This window comes from Petaurus breviceps, unplaced genomic scaffold, assembly GCF_028583685.1.
Source record: "Petaurus breviceps papuanus isolate PSGF00001 unplaced genomic scaffold, PetGlider_PUasm1.0 174, whole genome shotgun sequence".
Classification (NCBI taxonomy): Eukaryota; Metazoa; Chordata; class Mammalia; order Diprotodontia; family Petauridae; genus Petaurus; species Petaurus breviceps.
In genome coordinates, this window is record NW_027185761.1 from 69409950 (window position 1) to 69436162 (window position 26213).

At 46.2% G+C, this 26213-nt stretch overlaps 1 protein-coding gene across 2 annotated transcripts in view; it reads right to left on the reverse strand.

Moving 5' to 3' along the window:
• AMPH (amphiphysin) overlaps positions 1–26213 on the reverse strand; it is a 188166-nt gene that overhangs the window by 25119 nt on the left and 136834 nt on the right. Inside the window, exons 10-17 of one of the 2 annotated variants that reach the window (XM_069084384.1) lie at positions 24437–24575; positions 20262–20390; positions 11167–11283; positions 9210–9233; positions 7181–7204; positions 4190–4222; positions 1635–1691; positions 479–589 (exon numbers count right to left, since the gene is read on the reverse strand). In XM_069084384.1, the coding sequence (XP_068940485.1) occupies positions 479–589; positions 1635–1691; positions 4190–4222; positions 7181–7204; positions 9210–9233; positions 11167–11283; positions 20262–20390; positions 24437–24575 (634 nt within the window). The remainder of the gene's footprint in view (positions 1–478; positions 590–1634; positions 1692–4189; positions 4223–7180; positions 7205–9209; positions 9234–11166; positions 11284–20261; positions 20391–24436; positions 24576–26213) is intronic. The other variant, XM_069084385.1, reaches the window with a different exon arrangement.

A 26213-nucleotide genomic window follows, 5' to 3' on the forward strand; every position in this document is an offset into this window, starting at 1 on the left:
TCTCTCTCTCTCTCTCTCTCTCTCTCTCTTTCTCTCTCCCCCCTCTCTCTTACTATTTCTCTCTCTCTCTCTCACACACACACACACACACGCAGTTAAGGACCATTTCACCATGAGGAACCTCTGGTCTGGTAAAAAGTGTCAACTGGTGCAGTGTACTTTATCCAAGAAGTCAGGTATATAGATGCTTGAACAGAACTGCTGATTTAGTAGTCTCAGTGCCTTTACTTGAAAAGCAGGGTCATGTCAGTAAATGAATGAGGGCCATGGAATGGAAGGGAGTTAAAAGATCAAGGGTACAACAAAACCTACTTGAACTCTCTCTTTGCTGGGATATTCATGGTGGAAGCTGGTGTCCATGGTGCTGTGTAAAGCAGAAGGATGGCATGGGAGCTGAATGGATGAATGAATGAAGAGATGACTGGTGGTGGGGAGGTGAGGATGGCATGGATGGTTGGGAGTGGAAGCTGACACTCACCTCAGCCTCCTCTGCTGCCTCACTAGGCTGGATGTCTTGACCCTCAGCAGGAGCTCCAGCCAAGGGCTCCTCGACTTTGGGTTCTGTGGGGGGCACTTCTTCCAACTCAGCCTTTGTTTGATTTTATTTTGGGGTTGGGTTAGGAGAAAGAAAAAAATATGAAAAGTGAACCCAAATCACCAAGGCACGTTTGGCAGTTAAGGTTAATGATATCCTCTGTCTGAGAGGCTTTGGTGAATTTTCCAAACTTGATGCCATTGGACTTGATGATATGGTCATGCTAACTCGGCTCATGGCTTTCCTGCTGACACCAAGAGCTTTGAGTTCCTTTGAGCTCCCATAAATACTCATTTGGTAAACATTGTGCTAACCTGGGAACATGCTATAAAAATAGGGCCCCCTTTCTGTGATTTCCCTGAGGGTGAAGGGCACATATTTCCAGAAAGGATCTATTTCTAAGGAAAGCTCCACATGGGCCACCTGCTTTGAGACCTTCCGGCTCTGAATAACCAAAAGCGTAATGAGGGCTATGGAGGACCAAGTTAGAAGTCCAACAGGAGATGCCAAAATAGGTGAAGATGGAATGTCTTCATGGAAAAACGGTATCTCCAACTGAATACAACTGATAATATATATACAGTACTCTATATAAATAAGACAGTGAATGTGGGACAGGAAAGATAATCAGATAGGCTGCTGAGTGACCCAGGGGTATAGTGATGGACTTGCAGTCAAGCAGACCTTAGTTTTGACCCTGCCTCCTACACAGACTAGCTGCACGTGCCCCTGGGAAAATCACTTGACCCTGGTGGAATGAGAGGCTTGGATTTGGTGGCCTCTGAGGATTCTTACAGCATTAATTTATGTCAATACAGAATCTATATAGAAGAATGGTGTGAAGTACATTAAATAAAATATGTAGGATTATCAATTATAGTGAAATAAAGATAGACATATTTCCCACTCAACTTCACAGGACCAAGCTGAGAAGTCAGAGAAACAAAATTCTCCAGTTCTCTGGCCTGTTTGTGTAGAACGGAGGTCCATGGACATCCAATATGCTCAATCTCCATCCCTGAGAGAATGAGTTGGCAGAAGAAACAGGGGAGAAAGAAAATGCTTGTCTTTTTCTTGTCTACAAACCAAAGCTACTTACCGAGGTATCCATCACGGTCTGACTGGCAGGCATGGTGAAGAGAGAAGTGTCCTGAGGCTGGGCATTGGGAAGAAAGGGAGCTCAAATCAGCAGTGTTTTGAAAACTCCCCAAGAGAGCATTTAAATGTCACCTAAATGGCTGTGATTAGAAATCTTCTAAATTTACATTAAAAAGTCTAACTGAAAAAAAAAAAACCAAATCAGCCACAATTTCTTGTGTGTTTGCACTGAAAATGCATCTGGGTTTGAAGAAACAACACAATGAGAAGAAAGAGATTCCTAAAAATACATTCTCTTCAGAGCTTGTTTGTTGCCAGCCTTATTCTGCCCACCTGCCGAGGCTCAAACTGGTGCCTTCTGATATCCAAAATGATGCATCTGCTAGAAACTAGTGAGGCCCTAGACCCTAGACTCTGATAGGGGCTAACACATTGTGTCTCTACCTGTGTGCTGAGCATCTTGTGAATGGGTCAATGAGACTGACAGCTTACTAGCTTGGAGACCAGGATGGCTCAGGGTGGGCACTCCTTTGTCCCTCTCCTCTCTTTACCCAAAGCCAGGAACCCCATACGAGGACATCCTCTCTTAGTGGTTGTCTTAATCACAAGAACTACGACCTAATCCCCAAACCAGGGTTGCCCTGATCAGATAAAACCTGGGGTATGCATTCAGTTAGAGGTACAATTTAAGAAGGAAACAGATAACCTAGATGAATGTCCAGTATATAGAGATGGCCCAACCAAGGGTCAAAGTATGGTGAAAGGTCTTGGGTCCATATCATATGTGGGTCCTCTGAAGGAACTGAGAATATTTAACTTAGAGATGACTCAGGGGAACATGATAGCTGTCTTCAGGCACCTGAATAGCTATCACCATAGAAGGGCTAGACTGTGTTCATCTTAGCCTCAGAAGATAGAACTAGGAACAATGAGTAAAAGTTGCAAAAGGGGCAAATTTGGATTTGATGTCAAGGAAAACTTCCTAACAGAGCTAACGACAAAGAGGATGGGCTACCTTGCAGGGGAGGAGTTTGGCCCTTACCAGAGGCCTTCAGGAAGAAGATGGCAGACCATGAATTGGGTCTATCACAGGGGATTCATTTTAGGTCTGAGTTGGATTACATCATGGGTTCTAAATCTGGAGTCCATGAACTTGACGTTTAAGAAAAAATTAATATTTTAATATAGTTGGTCTCCTTTGTAATCTGATGTATTTTGTCTTATGCATTTTAAAACATAACTCTGGGAAGTGTGGGCTTCACCAGATTGCCAGAGGAGTCCATGACAAAAAAAAAGACTGTCACTCAGGTCTCTTCCCAATCTGGGATTCTAGGACTGCTGCTATCATGTTTCATGTCTCAAGAACTTCTAAGAAAGCCACAGGCAAAGAACATGTTTCCAAATGGCCCATCTCCCATAAAAGGACTGGAGGTCCTTGGGTGCTTATGTGCATTCAATCTTTGCTGGTGACAACTATCTCTGCACTTAGTATGATTGGGCGTCACCAACGAAGGCTCTGGCAGCAGCCCCATCCTGACATCCTCTTCAGGTTGGTGAGGGTCTGCACAGTCTTGAGATTGTGTGATGGTGTCCTCGCTTACACCACTGGAGCCAGACTAGACATTGGTGGTGCTGAAAGCCAACTTGTAGAGAGAAATTCCAGAACCTTGGAGTTGGAAAGGATGTCCGTGGCCATCTAGTCCACCCTGTACCTGACAAAACATCCTACCACAGCCCTGTCTGATAAATTGTCACCTGGCCTCTGTTTGCCAATAACCCATTTCATTGTCAGAAGGGCAGTTCTAATCATTCATATCTCGATATTGTACCTAACCTTTCTGCTTTGTGGCTCATACCCATGGTTTCTCATTTTGCTTCTGGGGCCAAGAAGCCCAAGTCTGATCCCCCTTCCATGAGGTATCCAGACTAATACCTGAGGGGCCCTCCTTTTCCCCCAAAGTCTAGGACATCCCAGGTTAAATGATCCCAGTTCCTTCAAATGCTACTCATATGACATGGAATCAAAGTCCTTCACTTTCCAGTTTCTCAGTGTCTTTCCTAAAATATACAGTTCTCCACTCTAGTCTGAGCAGGGCAAGAATAGTGGCACCATCACCTCCCTGGATACTCCATGGCTTTCATGATATTTTCCCCATACTTCTACATTGAGCTTCAGGGAGGCTCTTCAGAGACTTTGTGAGCACCTTCCTCAAAGTCTCCCCCCTCCTTTTTATCTCCTTCCCCCAGCCCTTCAATAGCCCCACATCCCTCTTTTGAGAGCAGAATCCGGTGAGCCTTGAGGCTTAAGGCATCATTTCATATACTTCATCTCTATATGACCTTAAGCAAATCACCACCTTCTTGGGCCTCTGTATTCTCATCTACAGATGGGGGTGTTCCACTCTATGGCATCCAAGGACCCATCAAGCTTCAAGTCTTCTGACTCTATCGTTCATGAGCTACACCTTGACTTAAAGAAGCATCTGGCCTCCTCTCTTGCAGAGCTGTTCAGTCATCACTAGCCCAGAGTCACTCTCCGACTCATTTATTTCTTACCTGGGTGAATCCATTGAAGGTGCCGCCAGATGCCTAAGTGGAAGTGGAGACCAGAATGTGTTACTTGCTAAGTCTTCACAGTCCTTGTTAACATTCATATAGTTTTATGTGCGGACATGGAAAAGACAGTGACATAATCACCCATGAAACCAAAATGGAGAGAAAGGGAAAGGCATGAGCGAGAGTACTTGGGAGATGGAGGAGACCACGAGGGGGCACATCCAATAGGCTGCTGACAAAAAAAGGTCCGGTGCTCTTCCCAGCCATTTCTGACGGCTGTTTCACGTTCCCAAGGACTCCCTCCCCCAGCAATGGCAGCGCAGCCCTAAGGGCTGAGCCCCAAGGGGAGTCTCGGGGTCTCTCTGGCATCAGGCCACGACCATCACCTTCCTAGTTATTGTCAATAGATTTCCCTGGTTTTCTAAACAGCGATGGCAGAATTTTACCCAGAGTGAGATTTCCCCAATTTGTGTGTGCATGCGAATATGCCATTCATGCACTCCTCATCTGTAAGCACTTTGGGGGCACCAAACATAGTGCAGGGACCAAAGCGGTGGGTGAAGAACCTGCACTGAGAATCTGGGTTCAAACCCCAGCTCCACCACTATGCCTGTGTGACTTCAGGCAAGCTACTTATCCTCTCTGGGTCTCCGTTTCCTCCTCTGTCAAAACAAGAGCTTGGAGGAGAGGGCAGCTGTGGTCCTGCTCTAAACCAATGTCCCTGTGAGCAGTCCCTGCTCTGTTCACAGTATGGAAACTTGAAAGGCAAACACTCGGTCATCTCCACACTTGTTACCCAGGATGAGGGCACAGACCAGGACCATTTATAATGATCACCCTTTTTTTGGTCAACCTATTTGTATGGTCAGGCTGTACAGAGTTCGGAGGATGTGGGGGAGTTTGTCAAGGAGGTCAGCAAGGGGTCACTCAGAGAAGGAAGGCATGGAGACACAAGGTAACAGAGCCTACGGGGATCTTGGGCTAGGCTAGGCTACACACCGGGGTAGGTACCTCTTCTTTCTCTGCCTCTACTTCTCGGTACAACACTCCATATCTCCGGTTAGCAATCTCATCTTCAGATAAGTCTGAGTTGTTGGTCTCACTGTCTTTAGGACTATTTGAACTCTCCGTGCTAGCATTTGGGGAGCTGCCCACGTGGAACAGAACCATGGGTCTTGCTAAATCCTGGCTTTGCTGATAGACACTCATGCTGGCCTGTTCCCCAGATAACCCTGCTTTCAAATGAGCCTCCAAAGTCCTCTTGTTGGCATCTAGGCCTGCATCTTCCCAGCAACTCCTGGAACCTCCCACATCTTGGGTGGGCCACTGATTAACAAATTCTGGCCAATTATCCAAGCCATTCTTTGGGCCATCTGGTAGACCACTGAAGTCCCAGGAATCCTCATTATTCACAGTAGGGTCCCAGTTGGGTAGCCAAATCTGATTTGCATCTATCCCCCAAGGATCTGCCTCTGAGCCTTCTGGCTTGCTAATGCTATTTCCACTGTCTTGGGGGACTGCAGTTTCATTCCCTTCTCCCCATGAATCTTTTGCTTGACCTGAATACAGGTTATTACTACATCTGGCCCCAGTACTGTCAGAAGAGGCAGACTCAGCTCTGAGTGGCAGGGCCATTTCATCCCTGCTGGGGGCGAAGGCAGCTTTAGGGTCATCAATGATGCCTACATTTTGGCATGTGCTGACCCTGCCACATTCAAGGTCATGCCCAGTCTCCTCTGTATCACTCAGGCCAGCATCACAATGAATGTCTGCCAGACCCATAGGGTCTTGCTCTGAGCGATGTACCATCTCTAGGTCAGGAGGACCTCCAGACATGGCTGTTCCTTCCTCCATAGCTAAAGTCCATCCTACAGTGCTAGCATGCTCCATTCTTGCCACATGCTCTGTCTGGTGCTCGTGACTCCAGATGCCTAAGGCATTCTCAAGTTCCATCTCAAGGCCCTTAACAATTTCACACTGATTGATTACTATCGGCACCACGGTATCTAACTCTTGCACCTTACCTCTAAGTGCACCTGCAGGACCTACTGCTGCTAATTCTTTGTCTCTGTGTTCACTTTCCTCAAAAGAACCTTCCCCCGAGGAGACCCCCATCATACAAAGAGCGTCCTCCTCCTCCGTGACTCTGCGTGTCTCCTGGCCTCCCTTTTCTCCTGTCTCAGGCTGCCGTGTGTCTTTGTTTCCTCGACTTCCCCAAGCTTCCTCTTCACACGCCTCTGCACCTTCTATCCCTTGGGCACTAACATTGCTGGTGTCTACCTTTTCACATGTCTCCACGCTTCCCCACAGCGATCCTTCCATTTTTTCTTCTTCCTCCTTTGTTCTTTCCACACTTGAGTGGATTTCTTCTTGAAAGCCTCCAGTTCCCACAACTGGCATCTCAGAGTCTAGTGAGGATTCAGAAGGCAGCTCCAACTCTGGACTCAGACCCATGGCAAATCGAGCTTCTGGCTCAGCCTCTGGGGAAATCAAGGAGTTTTCTTCTGTGACAGCTGGCCCTGCCATGCTCTGCTCTGCCCCAGCTTCGGGTACGGATTCCTCTCCAGAATCACCTGCTGTAACCTCCTGGCTGACACTGTCTGTGCTAACATCTAGGCCCCAGATGAATGACCCTAGGTCACTTGGGGGGTCAGGCATGTCTTCGGCTGACCCGAGGTCTGGAGTTTCCTCCATGATCAGGTTACACAAGGAAAGGCTTTTTGAAGAATCAGGCTTTAGAGCAGGCAGAAGAGCAAAGGGGGAAAAAACAAAGTAAGATGAATTTGGTCATGGCAAGAGTGGGTGAGAAAACACAGAGGTCAATGTTTGCACAAAGGAGAAGCTAGTGAGGGCCTCGGGTAAGGCACCTCAGACTACGGGGGTGCCCAGCACAGTCATGAGAAAAGCTGCTACTCTTTGGAAGGGACAAGAATACAATCACTGCACACTCATCGATACACCAAAGAGAGAAATTTCAGAAAGTCAACCTACCGGCTGGACCAGTTCACTGCTTGTCTGTGGGGAGGAAAATCAGACATATGAGGCAAGAGAAAGACAAGGCAAAGACAATAGCTGGACATGACAAATTCAAGGCAGCAAAGATTTATGAAGGGCCTACTGTGTACCAGGCCCTGTGTTGAACTCTGGGAATGTTAAAACAAAAGTGAAATCCCTGCCTTCCAGGAGCTTACTTTCTAATGAAAGGAAACACACATTTAGAGGAAGGTCAAAATAGCAAAAATGCAAATGAATGTTGAGAAGGAGAGAGAGTTGGCCAGGCTGAGGAGAGGGCAGGGGGGTGGCCAGGAAAGGCCTCATGTAGGAGGGAGCTCTGGAGCCTTTCTCGGACGGAAGCCTCACGTGTATGCATGGGAGGTAGGGTCGTTGCCCATCTGGACCCATGGGGCCTTGGGTGTTTGCCTGATGAAGAGGCACAGAGTTATAACCTTTAAAGCCAGTGCTGCCTTCACACGGGTGGCTCCTCAGTGTGCACACAAGCCTTAACAGGAGGAGCATTAAGCAGGATGGAAACCCCTTCTTGCTGTGAAGGGGCGTCTCTGTTTCTAGAATTACCAACCACGCTTTGTAAGTCTGGCCCTGGCCAAAAAAGTAGCTCTCACTTTTGAATCTTACTGGGAGAACTGAGGGAGCTGGCCAGCAGCTCTCACAGATACAACTGCCCACTTGACCAAAGGATTTTCCTCCCAGCTCTGGGAAGTCCAGTCATGATTATATCCATTCACAAGTGAGGTTCAGAAAGATTGTGACCTTATTCTCCCGGTCATACAGCAAGTGAGAAGCAGAGGTCTCTGGATTTATTGATTTTAATGTGTTGGTCACTGCATTTCAGTATGAGTGGTGTCTTTTGCAAAGCTACGGATTTTATGGATTTTTAAAAAATCTAAGAAGGGCAGAGTCTAGCTATGCCATACTGCTGCCAAAGGGGGGCAGGACACACAAAAGAGGAGAAGAGCCCCTGGTTCTGGAAGATAACTGGGCATCACTTGTACCAGATACAAAACAACCTACATTTTAAACATTTTTTCATCCTTATTCTGAAGCCACAGTTGAGGAGTGAGGCCTCTGATCTCACCCTATCACCCCTGGAAGACAATGTCAGCTGGAGTCATGGCAAGAGGCACAAAGACTAAGGTGTCCAGGCTCTAGCCCCTGTGTTCTAGACCTCTCAGCAGCATAGAGAAGAAACAGCCAGATTTGGAGTGAGGACAGTCCGCGTTTAAATGCTGCCTGAGACACTTTCTAGCTGTGTGACCCTAGGAAAGTCACTAAGTGTCTCTCAGGCTGACTTTCCCATTTGTAAAAGGGTGATGAGACTAGCACCTACTCCGCAGGGCTGTTGTGAGGACCAAATGGCATAATACATGTCAAGTGCTTTACAAACCTGGAAGGGCTTTGTAAAGGATGGTGGTAGTAGTAGTAGTAGTTGTTAAAGTTAACCCTAACCTCCTATTATTACTCTGCCTTGTGAACCCTGTATTATCTATTCTCATTTTCCTGACCTTCTATGAATCTTCAGACCCAAGACTATACCCTTCAGAGCTAAGCTTGGGCCACGTAAGGCTGAGAGTCAGGGTGGCAGAGTGGATAGAGAGATGGCTTTCAAGCCTGGAGGTCCTGACCCCAACACACACTACAAGACAGCTCTCAGTGCCTGAGTTACTCCCAAAGGTTATGTGCTAAGATGGGCTGCTAGTATGTCTCAGGGGAAGGGGTTTCCTCACTGGGAATCCCCCTCCCCACACTGGTAAAATCACAGATCCAGACCCAAAACAAGCAAACAAAAAGACTTTGGGTGCCACTGGTTTGAATGAATGGCAGACCTCCAGAAATACAGTGTACCTTCAACAGTCTGGTAATGGTTCTAGGGAGATCAGATTGGCAAGCAATAGCATGATTTTAGCTTTACTTGCACAAAAGTTTGGAGGAAGAATTTCAAGCATTATGGATTCTCTGGTGACCCAGAGTTATCAGCATATACGATCCTTGGTAAAGTCCTTACCGTCCACAAGTCCCAGGGCAATGTCTAAAAAGGAAAAAAAAATATTGTCAGTCCATATAAATGAGAGTACATAGGGATGGCTGGGCCAGTGAGCTCCTAGCCAAGCAGCTGCTTGACTTCTCCCAAGGGCTGGGGGGGGGGGGGTTTACTCCATGCACCATGTTAAAAATTGGAAGTAAGAAAGGAATATGCATAGATAAGGAAGGCTAGCATGTCTGAGGCTTACTCTTCCTGAGGAATGGCCAAGTCTTACTGAATTCAATACAATTAACCTTCCTTATTCTGCATTAGGTACCGGGGCACAAAACTGAAATGGGCACATTCTGAGCTTACAGTCCAATAGAAGTCCAATACATGTATGTAATCACTCAATTATTAAGGGCTTATTATGTAGCAGCCTCTATGCTGGCTGCTGGGAATATGAAGACAGAAGCATGAAATCCAGAGTATGTGAAAAACCCCTGGTCTGTGGCCTATTCCAACGAGGGTTTGATAGAAAAAAAGGTGACTCCCTTGGTCCAAGAGGTCAAACAAAAGTGCTATGAAAATGGCCCATCTGACATCTTAGCACCCACCTTGAAACCTTCCTGTGGTCCCTGGCTCAAGAGAGCTTTAGATAGTGGGAAAGTCTGCAGTTTTATGCCTGCTGGAGACAATCTCTACTTTAAAAAAGAGTTTCCTGAATAGGGAAGGCAGGAGTGACACACCAAGTCAACTCCAAACTCTGTTTGGGCATCCTGGCCAATACTGCTTTGCTAAATGACCTGTTTCAGGGATGTCTTAGACTCTATTCATTCTTCCTTTGTACAGAGCAAGGAAACCCTGGGAGCCCACGTGGGATGTCTCTGTTCAGGTCAGTACCAAGAGCGGTATCTATTCCTGCACGGAAAAGCTAGGAAGGTGCAAGCCAAGGGCACGAGGCGCATGTCAGCATCTCAGTAGGTGAGTTGTCCCTGCATGGCTCAATTCTTTGGCTTGAAATAAGTCCCTACAGATAGATCCGCACTTCAAATGCAGCTTGAGGCCAAACACGTTAGCAGATGTTTGGTATTTTGGATGAACTAGCCTGCCTTGTATTTCTCTTCATCCTGATAGCTAGGAAAAGGGAAGGAGGAATTGCCCTCAGATCCCTCAGGAAACCATCACGAGGCAAATATCAAGGCTGATCCTCTTCACCAGAGGGGCCTATGAGAGTCTTAAAGGCAGACTTAATCCATCATGGTTAAATTTGAAAGGTTATTGGGGGTGAAGAAAACAGTGAGAAAAGTAAGTGGGTCACAGCTCTCATAGAAAAAGCTGCCCTCTAGGTGGAGAAAGGGGAAGATTATGGCTTGTGGGAAAGGGGAGTCAAGTCACTAGGGTCAAAGGTGTAAATTCTCAAACGTGGTTCTGTGGCTTAATTGTGTGCTGGTGGTTCACTTATATCATTGCTGAGAAGCCAGGAATAGGAGAGATCAGGTTAGGGACAAGGACAGGACTTGTAACTTTATTGGTAGAGATTGCCCATAGGAGGAAATCCCCTCTGCCAATTCAGGTCATCAACTTTTCAATGCCTTCTAGTCTTGAAGGATTGCTTAGGTCCCTGAGAGAAGAAGTTACTCATTTGTGGTCATGAAACTAGTATGTGTCAAAGGCATGACTTGAACCCAGATCTTTCTGCCTTGTGAACCAACTTTCTATCCACCACATCACTTTCCAGTGCAAAGGAACTTTCATAGAATGGGAAAATTAACAGGAGAAAAAAGTTTGAGGACATGTAGAAGACATCAATTTGCTAACCTTCCCCTTAGGAAAAAAGGATCCCCTGGGGGGAAAAGTGATTGCTGGGATATGGAAAGGGCAAAATCCTTTTCATAAACTCACCAGTTTGTTAGCAAAGAAGTGATGAACAGGTATCTGAACCTGCCAACTCCCCAGTCTTCCTCCCCTCTCCACCCCCAAAAGAAAAATGCCCTACCTGAGACATGGGCGAGTGGGTGATGCCTGCTGATCCCACTGGTGTAACGTCTGGCTTGAAAGGATCGAAATCCAGATCGAGCAAAGACTCTTCTTTCTTCGGCTCAGGAACTTCATTCTGTTAGGGAAGAGTCAGTGACTTGAAATTGATGTCAGAAATAGGCCAAGCCCAGGCTTCCCTGCTCACATGGTCATGCATTGATTCTCAAGCTTAGAGTAAGAGTGAGGGATGGCTACCAGACTGACAAGTGGCCTGAGGGCTCCTCCAGTATCTATCCTGTATTAAATGTCACAAGGACCAGGTTATAAGTTCCAGAGCAGGAGTGGGAGGAAGGGAAATAAAGGGAAAAAAGAAATTTGTACAATAACTTTATTACATATTTAGAGGGAATAGCAAGTTGTACTTATTAGAGTTATGGTCTCATGTGCAATAACCTTTTTATTATACCATGTTATGGAAGTGCTTGTTTTATTCCATAAATTAAAAATAAAATAAATACAAATGTAAAAAAGAACTAGGGAAAGGTCTCTAGTGCATCAAGCCATTCCTCGAGGGGGCATTTTCAGAAAGCCTCAGACAAGAATCCCACAGGAGGAGGAGATCGGAGGTATCGCTAACTGCACCAGCAAAGGGACTGCCCAAACTTATGAGATCAAAGAGTCAACTCAATCCAACTGACTAAATCCTTATTAATTACTTATTATGTGCCAGACTCAATGCTGGATTCTGGGGATACAAGGACCAAAATGCAATGATCCCTGCTCTTACAGTGCTTATGTTCTCCTAGTCTGATACAAGATGTACCCATGCAAAATAAACTAAAATGCATTCAAAGTGATTTGGGGAGATGGTGAGCCCACTAACAGTTGGAGGGGCGATCAGGAAAGGTATAGAGCAGGTGAGCCATTTGGGCTGGAATGTGGAGGGAGGAAGGGAAAGCAATAATCAATGAGCTTGGAAAGACAGGTTGGAGCCAAATTTTCTGCTGGAGACAATAGGGAGCCTCTGATCCTTCTGGAGCAGTAGAGTGACACGGTCAGGTCTGTGCCTTAGGATCCATAAGATCCCAAAGCCAGTTTGTTCCTTTGCCCACATCTAACCTGTGGAAAGGTCAGTCATTGTCAACCAGACAAAAAGACAACTTAAACAAATCTGAGTAGCCCAGCTCCAGACTTTGGATGTCAGACTTTCCTTTGTGATTTTCTCTTTGTCTCTGTTTGTTCCATAGGCCTTGAGAGTCAAAGATATTACACAAGTTACTAGTATTTAGAAATGCCCCCAAAGCAAACAGGTACCTTTTAGGAGGTCTGCAAGAGAAAGGGGAGGTCTTACAATTCTCTCCTTAAGTATCCAAATACAAGGAGGAGGATCTAATTCAGGAGTCACCTTTGTGAATATGTCAAGGGAAAAAGAGCCACTGATTTTGACCTATTCCCCATACCCACATGTCAGCTGTAATGGAAATGAGGAAGTCCCTCCATCCCCTTCCACTCCACAGCTTTTAATTGATTCTGCCTCGAATGCTTCTTTGCAATAGCTGAACTTGAAGGAGTCATCTGAACTGTGATTCCAATTCAGGCTCAAGGTAAGGGAAATCTCCCAAAGATCAGGGATGACCCAATGTACAGCGACATTAACTACCCCTCATTAAAGTGTTACAGGAGGAAGCACAGGGCTCATCTCTTGGGGATGTTTCTCACTTCTTGTTCCGATGTGTCCTCATAGCATGGAGCTGACCCTGGGCCCTCAAAGTCTTTCAGCACAGATGCATTCATGCGCCATGGCATGGCATGCTATTGGGACAAGCCTGATTCAGGGAAGCCTCCCAGCAGGTCACCCACAGTCTGGTGCTCATTTGGGGCTATGCTAATTCTCAAAGAGCATTTACTAATTCACAGAGAGACTGTCATCTATGTCATTGGAGGGCACAAATTTGCTAATGAAATGATGGATCCTTAGAATTTCCAGGTAGAAAGGAAGCCTCTTGGTGCAGTGGAGAGACTGCTTGATTTGAAGTCAGAAGACCTGAGTTCAGACAACTTGGCCACTTCCTACCTGGTGATTCTGGGCAAGTCAACTCCTCTCTCAGTCTGAGCGCTCTTATCCGTAAAGTAAGGAAGTTGGACCTGATCAGAGCATCTCAGCCTTTTTGTGTGTCATGGACCCCTTTGGCAGCAGACTGCTGAAGTCATGACCTTCCTCACAGAATAATGTCTTCAGATGTAAAAAATAAAATACAGCAGCATTATAAAGCAAACCAGTTCTACTAAAATAGTTCTCAAAAATATTTTTGAAAAAAGTAATGGATTCTAGCTGAAGAACCCCTGGATTAGATGCTCTTTGAGATTCTATCTGTCTTGAAAACTGGGATCCTCAAAAGAATAGAGGGGATTCCTGTCCAGGTATGCACTGACTGGACTCAATGGTCTTTTGTGACTGGACAGAGACAACTGCAGAAAGTGTACAACCAAATCCCCTCCTTTTGTAAATGAAGGCTCTTGGTGTCCTAGCGGAAAAATCTCTGCACCAATTAGATGGGTGATCTGTGTGATGATTCAAGGGTAGCAATTTCCTGGAATATTGAAGTTTTCTTATTAAAGCCCCAGACCTCATGAAATGTAAACTCATGTCTCATGTCATTAGGCAAGAGCTAATCAGAAACTTGATTAAGAGAAGAGAAAGTTATGTTTAAATACATTTCAAGAAGTAATAGACTCTGCAATTTATTTCATTTAGTATGATAATCTGGACTCCTGAGTGCAGCCTATTAGATTGGCCAATAAATTGCTGGGGGAAAGAGAGATGAGGAAACGGGGTGTAGCATTCATGTCTTAAATAAAGATGTCAAAGCTACTACCAACTGGAATTTGTAATATCCTCATAACTTGAGAAAATGTCAACACAAATTTTGTAGAATCACAGAATGTTTGGGGACCTTGATCTGACTCCCTCATTGTATAAGACCTATCCAATAATGATGACTTGCCTAAGCTAGTAAGTGATTGAGACAAGATTTAAGCCTAGATCTTCTGGCTTCCAGTTTATAGAGAAATATGGTCCTCTTGAGCTACCATCAGGAGGGTATGAGTTTAGGATATTATTATAATTATTTTCCTTGTTGTTATTGCTATTTAGTAGAGAGTCTGGATCTGGTTGCCCTAAACCCAACCACATGAATTGTGGTCAGGAGTTGATGGCATGGATTGGAAGCTCTGACTTGTGGTCACAACATAAAGCAAAACCAAGTGCCTCCTGACACAAATGTCATGAATACTGTGTGCCCCACTGACTTGCTTCAACACCGCTAGAATGACTTTTCAGGCAAAGGGACTGCCAAAATGTAATCATCTATTCAGCTACAAAAGAATGCTGGTTACGCTGATGCAGGTGTGCCCTCCAGCTAGGCAGAGCCCAGCCTATCCTTGCCTGCCTTTCCTATGGGACACTAATGTATGGGCACCCATAGTGAAGCTCCATAGTGCCTCTTCCCTGTGGGATGGGGGCCTTCCTTCCTTTTCCTTGATGTCATAAGGATGCCGATGGAACATCCCGACTGTCCACAGGTTATGTCTTGCTCTCGTTGCATTAAACTTTAAGGTGACTTATATGTTCCCCTTTATATCCTGGGCTATGCAGGACGTGGTCACATTGGCAATATCCTCTGAATAGTTAGGTACGGGGCACACAGTATTTGGAATGCAATGCGCGGCCACTAGATGGCGCAGTGGATAGAACGGAGTCAAGATGACCTCATTGTGAATCCAGTCTGGGGCACTTTCTAGATGTGTGACCCTGGGCAAGGCATTTAATGTCTCCCAGCCTCGTCCTTATCTGTAAGACGAGATAGTGATACCCTACCTGGTGCGTGGGATTGTTGTAAGTAAAGCATGGCAAAAATGTGACGTTATAATAAGACATTATCCTATGACTTCCAGCCCAGTTTCCGAACAAAAATGTGGTAGGGTTCATTACATAGAAGAAGCCTAGCTTAGGGGCAACATTGTATCTTTGGAGATGTATCGGAAACTGTACTAAAATGTATCCCAACAGGATCTGACAGAAATGCCAGTTTCCCACTTTGCTTTCCGGGTGGGCACTGCTGGCATTCCCAACGTGAGAATGGCATGGGAGGGATGGGAGGGCAGACGGCCAGCCATCTTTGGCCTGGTCTTGGAGAAGTCTTCGGTAGCTGACCTGTATCCAGATCGAAGCAGAGAGCGAGCGGCCGATCAGAATGCTTGTGGTGAAACATCTTCCTCATCAGGGACTCGTCCTTGTGTGTTAGAACTGTCAGCAGAGACCACCACTCTGGGCATACAGATGGCCCGGGCAAGCCAAGGGAAGGGCACATGTGCAGGGATGTTGCCATTTTCATTTTGTTTGCATTCATCATTTGGGCTAGAAGTCGATGCTCCAGGAAAAGCCCTGAAATGTTGCACTGTATTACATTCTTAAAGCCGGGGCCTGAAGTTAAGGGATGTTTATCTCTCTTGAAGGTTAGGAAAAGGATGTGGTGACAGAGTCTCTCAGGCTGTCCTTGTGGACAAGATGGGAGGATGGGCACCAGCTAAATTACTGAAGCCAAACAGTCATCATTCATCGAACAGTGTCAACGGGGAGGAAGGCTGGATGTCTAGACTATCTGATAGGGGTGAAGAATCGGATCGGAAACTGTCTGCTAACCAGACAAGGGGTGTATGTGAACAGATGCTATCTAGGAGTTAAGAAAGGGGAAAGCAGCTAATTGACATAATTCACAGCATTGGGCCACTTAGAAAGGACTGTGGTGGAGATGTTTTAGGGAAGGAATAGAAGTGAATGGATCAATTACTCATTAACTATCCAATCTTCTCCTCCCCCATCCCTGCTATAAACAAAGGAAGAGTGAAGGTCAGGCCCAGAATAGATCACTAAGGGGATGGCAGAGTCGAAGAGAGTATCAAAGAGCCATAGATAAAGAGCTGGAATGTACCTCAGAGGCCATGAGGTCTAACCCCCTCATTTTACAGAGGAGGAAACTGAGACCCAGGGAGGTCAGTGTCATAGGCAGGATTCGAACCCAAGCCCTTTGACTGCCTGTCACAGGGAATGTTCCCAGAGAGGTCAGATGGGCACTTGCTGGGAATTTGGGGGGAGGGTCATCTACTGGGCAAGGATCTGGTCTGCTTAACTTTGAGTGTCATTTCCACCTTCAGCATACTAGGAGAGTAGCATTGGCTAGAGGGGAGAAGGAGGCATGATGGACGTTAAGAGGAGACAGGAGACTTCAGCCTGTCATATTCATCTCTGTGTGGCTGTCTAATTGGTGAACATGTTATTATTAGTTTAGAAGTGCTGCTGGCATTTAGTTCCTCTTGCTTAAATACGCCACACTGACAGATCCAGGCCTGGTGTCCTTCTTAAAGAATAATCCCAGGAGAGAAAGCAAGTGAGGGCATTATTGTCATTCTGGCTATTGGAGAGCAAAGGGAGAAAGTGCTCATCACCTTTCAGGTGCAGACCCAGAACAGCCAGGAGATGGTGAAACCAGGAGATCTCTTTTTCTTCTAAGGTCTTACCCACCCATGATGCCATTCTTCTGGACACTCAGGGCCATAACCTCCTCTGCCTGGTATTGAACACTCTCTACATCCCAGCTTCCACCTAGGTTCCCAGACTTGCTTCATTTACCTCTATTGGCCTCAGCTTCCTGGTTTGTAAAGTATGAACTTTGGACCTGGTGACTGACCTCCATCATCCTTTCCAGAATTAAATCAATGACTTTACTGTCCTTTATTGACGCTGAACCAAAGCAATGGGCTTCCTAGCTGTTCCCTGAACTCCATACGCCTTCTCCCACTGCTGGGCCTCTTGAGCCTCTTGGCTAGATAGCATGCCTTCCTCACCTCTGCCTCCTAGAATCTCTAGCCTCTTTTATGACTTGGTCACCATGACTCCCTGGAAAGAGGGCTGAACCTGAAGGAATAGAACCTGATCAAATCTCCGCTGCCTGTGTCCTCCCTGTGTGACCCAGGGTATGACATCACTCTTCCTTCCTCATCTGTAAAATGAGGGGATTGGACTAGATAAGTGCAAAATTCTCTTTCACTTAGTTGCATGATCTTTGGACCTAAGTGGCCACCTCCTACAGGAAGCCTTCCCAGATCTCTTCCTCTGTTCCCTCTCAGGTATTAGAGTTCTCTCCCTACTCAGATTACTTTCTATTTCCTTATCTGTGTGTGACTCCCCTTCAATGAAATGTAAGTTTCTTGAGGGCAAGAGGTGCTTCCTTTTTGCCATTTAACACCAACACCTAACATAGTGTCTAGTCTTTAATAAATATTTGTTGAAATTAAATAATATATATAATACATAAATAAAATATTAAAAAGATAGAAATAAAATCCATGCTTATGAAATGGTTCATTATCCTGACAATGAGATAAGATTCCTCCTTCTAAGCCCTTTATTTTGCAGATAAAGCAGCTGAGGCTGATAGTAGGTTAAGTAACTTTGCCAGGGTCACAGAGAATGTGAATGCCTGATGCAGGATATGGATAAATCCAGGTCTCCCTGAATCCAAGCCCTGGATGCCCTGGGAAGGCTCTTTCAGTCTGAACCCTCTGATCTCATGCCTCCTCCAAAACAAACCTTTATTCAAAAGAGAGGAGAGAAACCATTTAAGGAATTGATGGAAACTTGATTTCAGTAAGACACTCTGCGTAAAGCACACACACAAAAAATGTTTTTTTGGGAAGAAAAGCCCATTTAGATCCATGCCAGTGCTCTAATTTCCAATATCCTGTTTGCCCACAGCTGCTCTCACATCTTCCCTTTGTAATTCTGCTTATTCTCTCTTATCTATTCATCTGAGCCCTGCTAAAAATAAAGGAGAGTTCCTCCTGATGCCTCCATCCACTCCCTCACCCGTCACAGCTCTGCCTGTAATTCTGCCAACTCCCCCAGATCATGTTTAATACGGGTGCCCTTGAGTCCAGCAACTTCATTGAGAAGGGCCCAATTACACCAGCTATAAAGGGAAGGCACCTGATTATATGTCAGTAGGATGTGATCATCCTGCCCACCTACATAAAATGTAAGAGGCCTGATGGGATTGCTATTTCACATGGGCTCTGTCATGATATTGGTCATGTTATTGGTAAAGAAGCACCCCATTTCCCCCATCTTCCCCCTTTCCCCTATTGCTACGTTACTTCCTGGCCATAATCCTGCCACTGGCCTGGCTTCTGGAACCACAGATCATAGCCTGGAGAGTTTAACCCTTTCAGTTGTGGAACTGCTGCCCTGGGGTGCCACTGTCCTCATTGCTGAGTGAGTTACCCACTACATCTAGGCCGGCTCCAGCCACGTCTCACTTTACTTTCCACTCATCTCCTAGATAGCCCCCTTCTTGCTGCATGTATATGTTCCATTGTCCCTCATAACCTTCCACTTCTGGATCCATAATTAAATCAATATGGCCTCTTCTACTGGAAAGGCTGTGTCAATCCATTACCCTGTGGTGCTCCTTGGAGCAGCCAGGTGGAACAGTAGATAGAGTGCCAGGCCTGGAGTCAGGAAGACTCATCTTCCTGAGTTCAAATCTGGACTCAGACACTTACTAGCTGTGCGACCCTGGGCAAGTCACTTAACCCTTTTTTTGTCTCAGTTTCCTCATCTGTAAAATGAGCTGGAGAAGAAAATGGCTAACCACTCCTGTATTTCTGCCAAAATAACCCCAAACAGGGACATGAAGAATTGGACTAAAAATGTCTTAACACCAACAGAAGGTTCCATTCACCAGGCCTAGAATGCTGCAAACCAAAATATCCCTCCTTGGCCCTTACTCCCCTATGTGTATTGCTTCTCCTGTTAGAATAGAGGCTCCTTGTGGGAAAAGGCTGCCTTCACCTTTATATCTGCATCCCTAATGCTTAGCCATAGTGCTTAGAACATGGCCAGAACTTGACATATGTTTTCCCTCGTCTATCCATCCGTCCATCTCTCCATCCACCCATCCATCCATCTGTTCATCCGTCCATTGGTCCATTTGTCTGTCCGTCCACCCATCCATCCATCTGTCCGTCTGTCCATCAGTTCGTCCATCTGTTCACCCATTCATCTGTCCGTCCACCCATCCATCCATCCATCTGTTCACCCATCCATCCATCTGTCCGTTCATCCGTCCATCCGTCCATCCACCCATCCATCCATCCATCCATCCGTCCGTCCACCAATCCATCCATCCGTCTGTTCACCCATCTATCCATCTGTCCATCCATCCATCTGTCCATCGGTCTGTCTGTCCGTCCATGCATTCATTCATTCTTAATACAGTACTGTTGCTATTACTGATGTGTTCCCAGCTGGCTAGGTGGCAGGAGTAGCTGCTACAAATAATTATTGCAGAAGAGTCAGAAAGAGTTGTGACCCGTTGGGTTCTGAGGAAAATGTATAGGCTCCACCCTCAGTCTCTAAGAGGATGAAGAGCACTGAGCCCTGCTCTCCAGCCCATACCCTGCCTGCATGAATCAGGCCTCGCCCCACACAGGGAAGCTTCTCTGGGTTCACCAGAGCTGCCTCCAGACTGTCCAGGGTCAGCGGCAGCTTCGGCACAAGCCACTCACATTCCCTCCTGAAATCGGAGCTGTCTGGATACAGGCAGGCAGTGACTGAGCGCTCAGGCCAAGCTGAGGGGCCGCCACTCCAGCAGCCCGCCCCCTTTCCTCCTGGCCTTTCCTTCCCACGTGGCCTGTGCAGCTATCCTGCCCTGGCTTGTTCCATGTGCACATACACACGCACACTCACACACACACATGCATGCACACGTGCACACACATGCACACTCACACACACTCACATGCACACGCACACTCACACACATACGCACACTCACGCGCGCACACACGCGCGCATGCACACACACTCACACACATGCATGCACACGCGCACACACATGCACACTCACGCGCACACACACGCACACTCACACACACTCACATGCACACACACACTCACACACATACGCACACTCACGCGCGCACACACGCGCACACACACACGCACAAGCTCTGTGGGCCCTGCCCTGCCCCACCCTCACAGGCTGTACCACTGACCTGGGAAGTAGCCGTCACGTTGATTTCTGGGACAAAGTTGTCCTCGAAGAGGCTGATAATGTTCTCTTGTTGCAGCTCCCTTGTGGGCGTGACTTTAGGCAGAGGAGGGACAGGAGGCCCTTTCCGCAACTGGGAAAAAAGGATGAAGAGAGTAAGTTTGTGCAGCCAAGACCTCTCAGCAGAAATGGCCTCTCGGGGCTAAGTGCTCCCACAGAGCCCCAGGCCTTCTCACAGGGATGGTGCTCCCCTGGCTGGGGCAGAACATGACCTCTACACAAGAAGGTACTAGGGCACAGTGCAAGAAGCTTGACTCAGGAACCAGAGGACCTGAGTTCAAATCCTACTGGTATTTACCTGCCTACCTGCATGACCCTGGGTCAGTCACTTGTTAGACTTGATGCTCTCTGAGGTTCCCCCCCAACCCTCTGCACCAAGGATCCTCTGAGCTTCCTGGCTGACCCTGGGGAGCAGTTGGGACCCCAGGATTGTAGTTCAGAGCAGGGAGAAACCTGAAAGGCCGCTGAGTCCGACCCCCATATTTCACTGATGAGGAAACTGGGGCCTGAAGATGTTAAGCAGTTTTGCCGAGATCACAAATTCCATTGTCCAGAGAGGGTCATGGAAGGCTAGATTTCCAGCTAGAAGAAGTCTCAGAGGTTGTCTGGTTCAATCCACCCATTTTACAGATGGGCACGCAGAGGCCCACGTGTAGCCTGCTGCTATTCAGACAGGAACATGAGACCAGAGGATCATAGACTTAGGAGGTCCTCTCCTCCAATCCCTGGTGTTACAGAGCAGGAAACAGTTCTGGGGAAGTGGAATGTCTTTCCCAAAATCATGTAGCTAGTGGGGACCTAGAACCCAAGTTCTCTGGCTGCTGGCCTTCTAGAATGGATATAAAAGCAGAAAAAACAGCGTGGAGACCCTGTTTATTTTTGTGTTAAAGTAATGATGATTTTATAAGGCAGAGGCCTATGGGAAGAGATCACATCAGAGGGGATGGGACCAGGGGGTAGCAGCCCTGCCATTCTGGAGGATGCCAGAGGGACCCATGGAACGACTTTCTCAGGGACCCGGCCGATCAAGGCCTTGTGTCCAGTGGAATGATTTATCCAGCTGTACCAACCCCTCACTTCATGGCCCAGACTACCCAGGACCATTTCTAGATGAACCCCATCAAAAAGAGATGAGAACAAAATCATGGTGGTCTGTTTGGAGGAAGCTGGAGGCTGGCAGCAGCCCAAGAGGGAGGTCATATTCTCATGCCCCCAGGCCCCTTCTTTATCTATGGCCCTAGAATTCATTTCACAGATGACCAGACTGAGTCTTGGAACAGTGACTTGCCAGAGACCGAGGCATTAGGCAGGTCTGCTGCAAAGGCTTCGTTGGGTCAGTCAAACATCGTGTGGGGCGTGTTTATCAGACACAGAAACTTGGTGACGCCAACACAACTACTATGGAAATACGTTTTGCATGATTGTCCATGTACAACCTAGATCCAGTTGCTTACAGGGAAGGGGAAGGAAAAGAGGGAGAGAACTTGGAATTCAAATTTTTAAAAAATGAATGTTAAAATTGCTGTTATATGTAATTGGGGAAAATAAAATATTAAAAAACAAAAAAGAGGTTTAGTGACTCAGAATGAGGTCTTGGGTAAAGGGGGAAGCCTGCTAAAGAAATCCTCTTTGCAGGCCTGAAAAGGTTGTATTTGACGATTTTTTAAAGTTTTCTAGCCTCACTTAAAGTGCTCTGGTTTGGATGGGAGGATTGATCGATCCCTGATGGAGATATCTGAGAATCAGAGGCCAGCATACCTCCGAAGAAGGCAGGAGGGGCCTGGGAGGACACCGGATTTAAAGAGGCCTCTTCCTGGGGTCTCTCAAACATACCAGGAGGGTCTGGCTAGAAGCTCCTGTCCTGGCTCTGGGTCCCTTTCTTATGTCACTCTTCAGACTGGTCCAGACCAAGGAAGTCCCCAAGGCTTTGCTGGTGTTACCATTGTTGGTTTTGGGGGAAGGTGGAGAGGCTGGGAAAGGATGCATACTAAGCCACCATCTGACCTGCAGGGCAGCACGGATGCATTTTGCAAACACAATGAATGAAAAAAAATAACCTATTCCAATTGGTCTAAAGGCAAAGATGGCTTTTTTTTTTTTAACTATGGACCTATGATTTTATTGGCTTCAGGAATTCTCAAAGTGGAAACTCTCCACTTATGTGAATTACAGCTGGTCTCTAGCTTGTCAATCAATTAATAAATTGATAAGCATTCCTTAAACACCTCCTGTGGCAGGAAAATAACAGAATCTCTGCTCTCAATGAATTTCATTCTGTATTCTAGAGGCAAAGAGTTCAAGATATAGAATGCAATGGACATCTTTAGATGTGGACAAAGTGGGAATTTATCTCGCCTGATCATGCATATTTCTTGCAAGGGCTTTTTTTTTCTTTTAAATTGTAGAGGGAGAGAAAATAAGTGCTTGTTAATTGAAAAAGTAAAACAAAATGTTGTCTGGGACAATGAGATGTGTGGTGACTTGCCCAGGGTGTCACAGCTTGGACAAATCAGGGGCAGGACTTGGATGATAATCTTCCTGTTTCCACCGCTGAGATGCCCCAAAGGACACCAAAAGGACTTTTAATGGGCCTTTCAAAGATTCCCATGCTGGCACCACACCCAGAAATAACTGGCAGTGTAACCTTGAGCAAGTTACTTAACCCCGATTGCTTAAAAAAAAAAAGATTCCCATGCTGTAGACAGGAGGAAGGAAGCCAGAAGGCACACTGGACCTGGAGTTAGAAAGAAGATTCAAATCCCGACTCAGAAAGATGTATGATACCTGGGGATCTCTGAGCTCCAGGTTCCTCATCTGTCAGACTGGATGGCTTCAAAGGTCGCTTTGGCTCTAAATCTCTATTCCTGCAACATCTCACCTCTCCCTGAAATATTTCAGAGTGAAGCCTCTTTATGTTATATCTCAAGGATGCAAAAGAAAGAACTTTCACCTCTTCAGAAGGCTTTTGGGTTCCCCTCTCCCCACTGCTGGCTTGTAGTCCTCCAGAATCACTGGAGGGTGAAGAGCTGGGCTTGAAGGCAGATGTGCCTTGGACACATTTGGCCATGTGACCCTGGGTAGGTCACTTAGCCTCTTAGATTTGGGCACATTTCTAAGACAATAAGGTAAAAATGAGCTTCAGGCCTGAGTCAATGGAAAGAATTTCCACACTGACATTTGAGATACCAGTGAAATCACAGGTCTGGACCAAATTAAACAAAAAGGCAATTGGAGAGAGCTCTGGTAGTTGGTTCCCAAAGCTGCCCCAAACAGGGATTGTTTTATCAGTTCACTGACTTTTATCCAACAATTAATAAGGGAATATTTGGTGCAAAGTACCTTGTTAGTTGCTATAGATGGGGTTGTGAAAAAAGGCCTCACTACCATCAAGGCCAAGGGCAGCTGGGTAGTGCTTGAGGGGTAGGGCAGTGGACATGGAGACAGGAAGACTCATTTACGTGAGTTTAAATCTGGCCTCAAATACATATTAACTGTGTGACCCTAGGCAAGTTACTTAATCCTATTTGCCTCAGTTTCCTCATATGTAAAATGAGCTGAAGAAGAAAATGGCAAAGTACTTCAGCATCTCTGCCATGAAAACTCCAAATGGGGTCACCAGGAGTCAGACACAACTGAAAATGACTGAACAACAACAATCATCAGGGTCATAGTGGGAGGGGCCAATTAGGGGAGATAAGCAGCAGGCACAGAGAACTCAAACATTGGGCCCTGTGGGTGACACAGTGAATTCTGGGACGTTCAAAGAGAGGCGCTATTGGAGCTAAGCCTTGAAGGATGGTTTGGGTTTTGGCAGATGAAGAGCAAGAAAGTCAGCATGGAAAGTAGAGGAATTTCCTGAACAGGGCAGGCGTGGAAGGGAGTGGGGCTGAGATTTCTGGGATGACTGACCAGCTGTATAGTTTCATTTTTTTAAACTGCAGAGTGTCCTTAGGGAATGAGAGGTGATCAGGCTTTGCAGACGGTCATTGCTTAGCAATGGTCTTTCCTGACGTTCTGTGGGATATCACTAGTCCTAAGGAACACCTTGGCATCCAATGGGAAGATTCTCTGGGCCTGCCACCTGCACACCCCTCCTGGCTCTCCCCTCTTTCCTCCTACCTGTGAAGGCGATTTTGGCCGGGCTGGTGCAGGAGAGGCAGGCGCCAGGGTGTGATTCGGACTAGCTACTGGGCTGGGCAGGGGGGAAGGCTCCTCTGGTGGTGATGGCGTCTTTGTGATGCGGAGAGGACCAGAATCACTAGACAGAAACAGAGAAGTGAGCATGCCACAGCCTGAGCAGGAGCTGGGATTGTTTGTTCTTTTTAAGCAAATACCCAAATCAACCTTCATTGATAACAGTAGTACAGCTCACTCTCTTGTAGCCCTCTTAGACTGTCCAAAGAACTTTCTTTCACAATAATAATCCTGGGAGGCTGGCAGCATAATCATTATCCTCAGTTTCAGATGAGGAAACTGAGGTTCAAGGGCTTATACAATTAGCAAATATCATGGTTGAGTCCAGACCTCCAGGTTCCAAGTCTGGTGATTATTGCAATGCAGTCTAGTAATTCTTAGCCGGGGTGAGATAGCTGCATTTCATGATAAATGGCTTCCTTTGTAATCCAACGTTTCATTTTTATGTGTTTAGAACATGATTCCAAGAAGGGGTCCAGGGATTCACCAGACTGTGACCCAAGGGGTCCAGGACACAAAAAATGTTTAGAAGTCCTGACCTGGAACATTTCAGCAGACACTTTAAACTATATTAAATGAACGATCTCCTATATCCTCCTCTCCATATTAAATAGGAGCCTTTATAGCATAGTGCTGACATTTTACAAGGGCTCTGAGGTTTGCAAAGTGCTTTCATATCATCCCAAGGAAATTTCACAAAGCCCTTGGGAGGGAAATATATGTTTTATTACTATCATCTGTATATTATAACTGAAGAAATAGAGACTTAGACAGGCAAAACCGATTTTCTTATAGTAAGTTCAAGTACATGTTAGTGATGGGATTTGAACTTGGGTCCTGCTGACTCCTGTTTCAGTTCTCCCACTACTGCCTGCACTCATGTATTCCCTAAGCAGCACACATCACAAATTAGTAAAGATTCTGCCTCCTCTCATGATAAAATGTCATAGTCAGAGGGACCACAGACGTGTTGGGAAGTGACCATTCTCCTGAACTGCTCTTGCCTTCACACTAAGGATTTATGGGTCAAACCCCGAGCTTTGAAGTGTTCAGACTTCGAGGGCATCACTCAGGGACAAAGCTCCTAAAATGGTAGCCAGAGTTGATATCTGCTAATGGCTATTGCTAACAAGGATGCTGGGGGCACTCTCTGCTCTCTAGGGATTTCTATATACTTCAGATTGAGGAAAAAGCAGCTTTTTTGACTTGAGACAAAAGCACATATGCGATGCAGGCTAAAGAAACTGAGTCCTCATGGTCTTTAGAGAAAGCAAGACAACACTGCCCATGATTGCCGACGCTAGCTGTCAACCATGGCTGCTACAAGCCAAGCCCAAATGGATGCTTTGAGAAGGGTTTCTCAGAGCGCACTCACCACCTCTCTCTGGGGAGACATTGGGAAAATGAAAGAAGCATATGTCAATAATGAGGTCTGACCCCTCCACGTCCTTCTACCCCCCAAATCTTCTTTTATTTCCTTTGCATATTTTTTCTATCTATCCATCTATCCATCTATCTATCTATCTATCTATCTATCTATCTATCTATCTATCTATCTGTCTGTCTGTCTGTCTGTCTGTCTGTCTGTCTATCTCTCTAATCTATCTATCTCTCCATCTATATCTCCATCCATCCATCTTTCCATCCATCCATCCATCTATCTATCTATCTATCTATCTATCTATCTATCTATCTATCTATC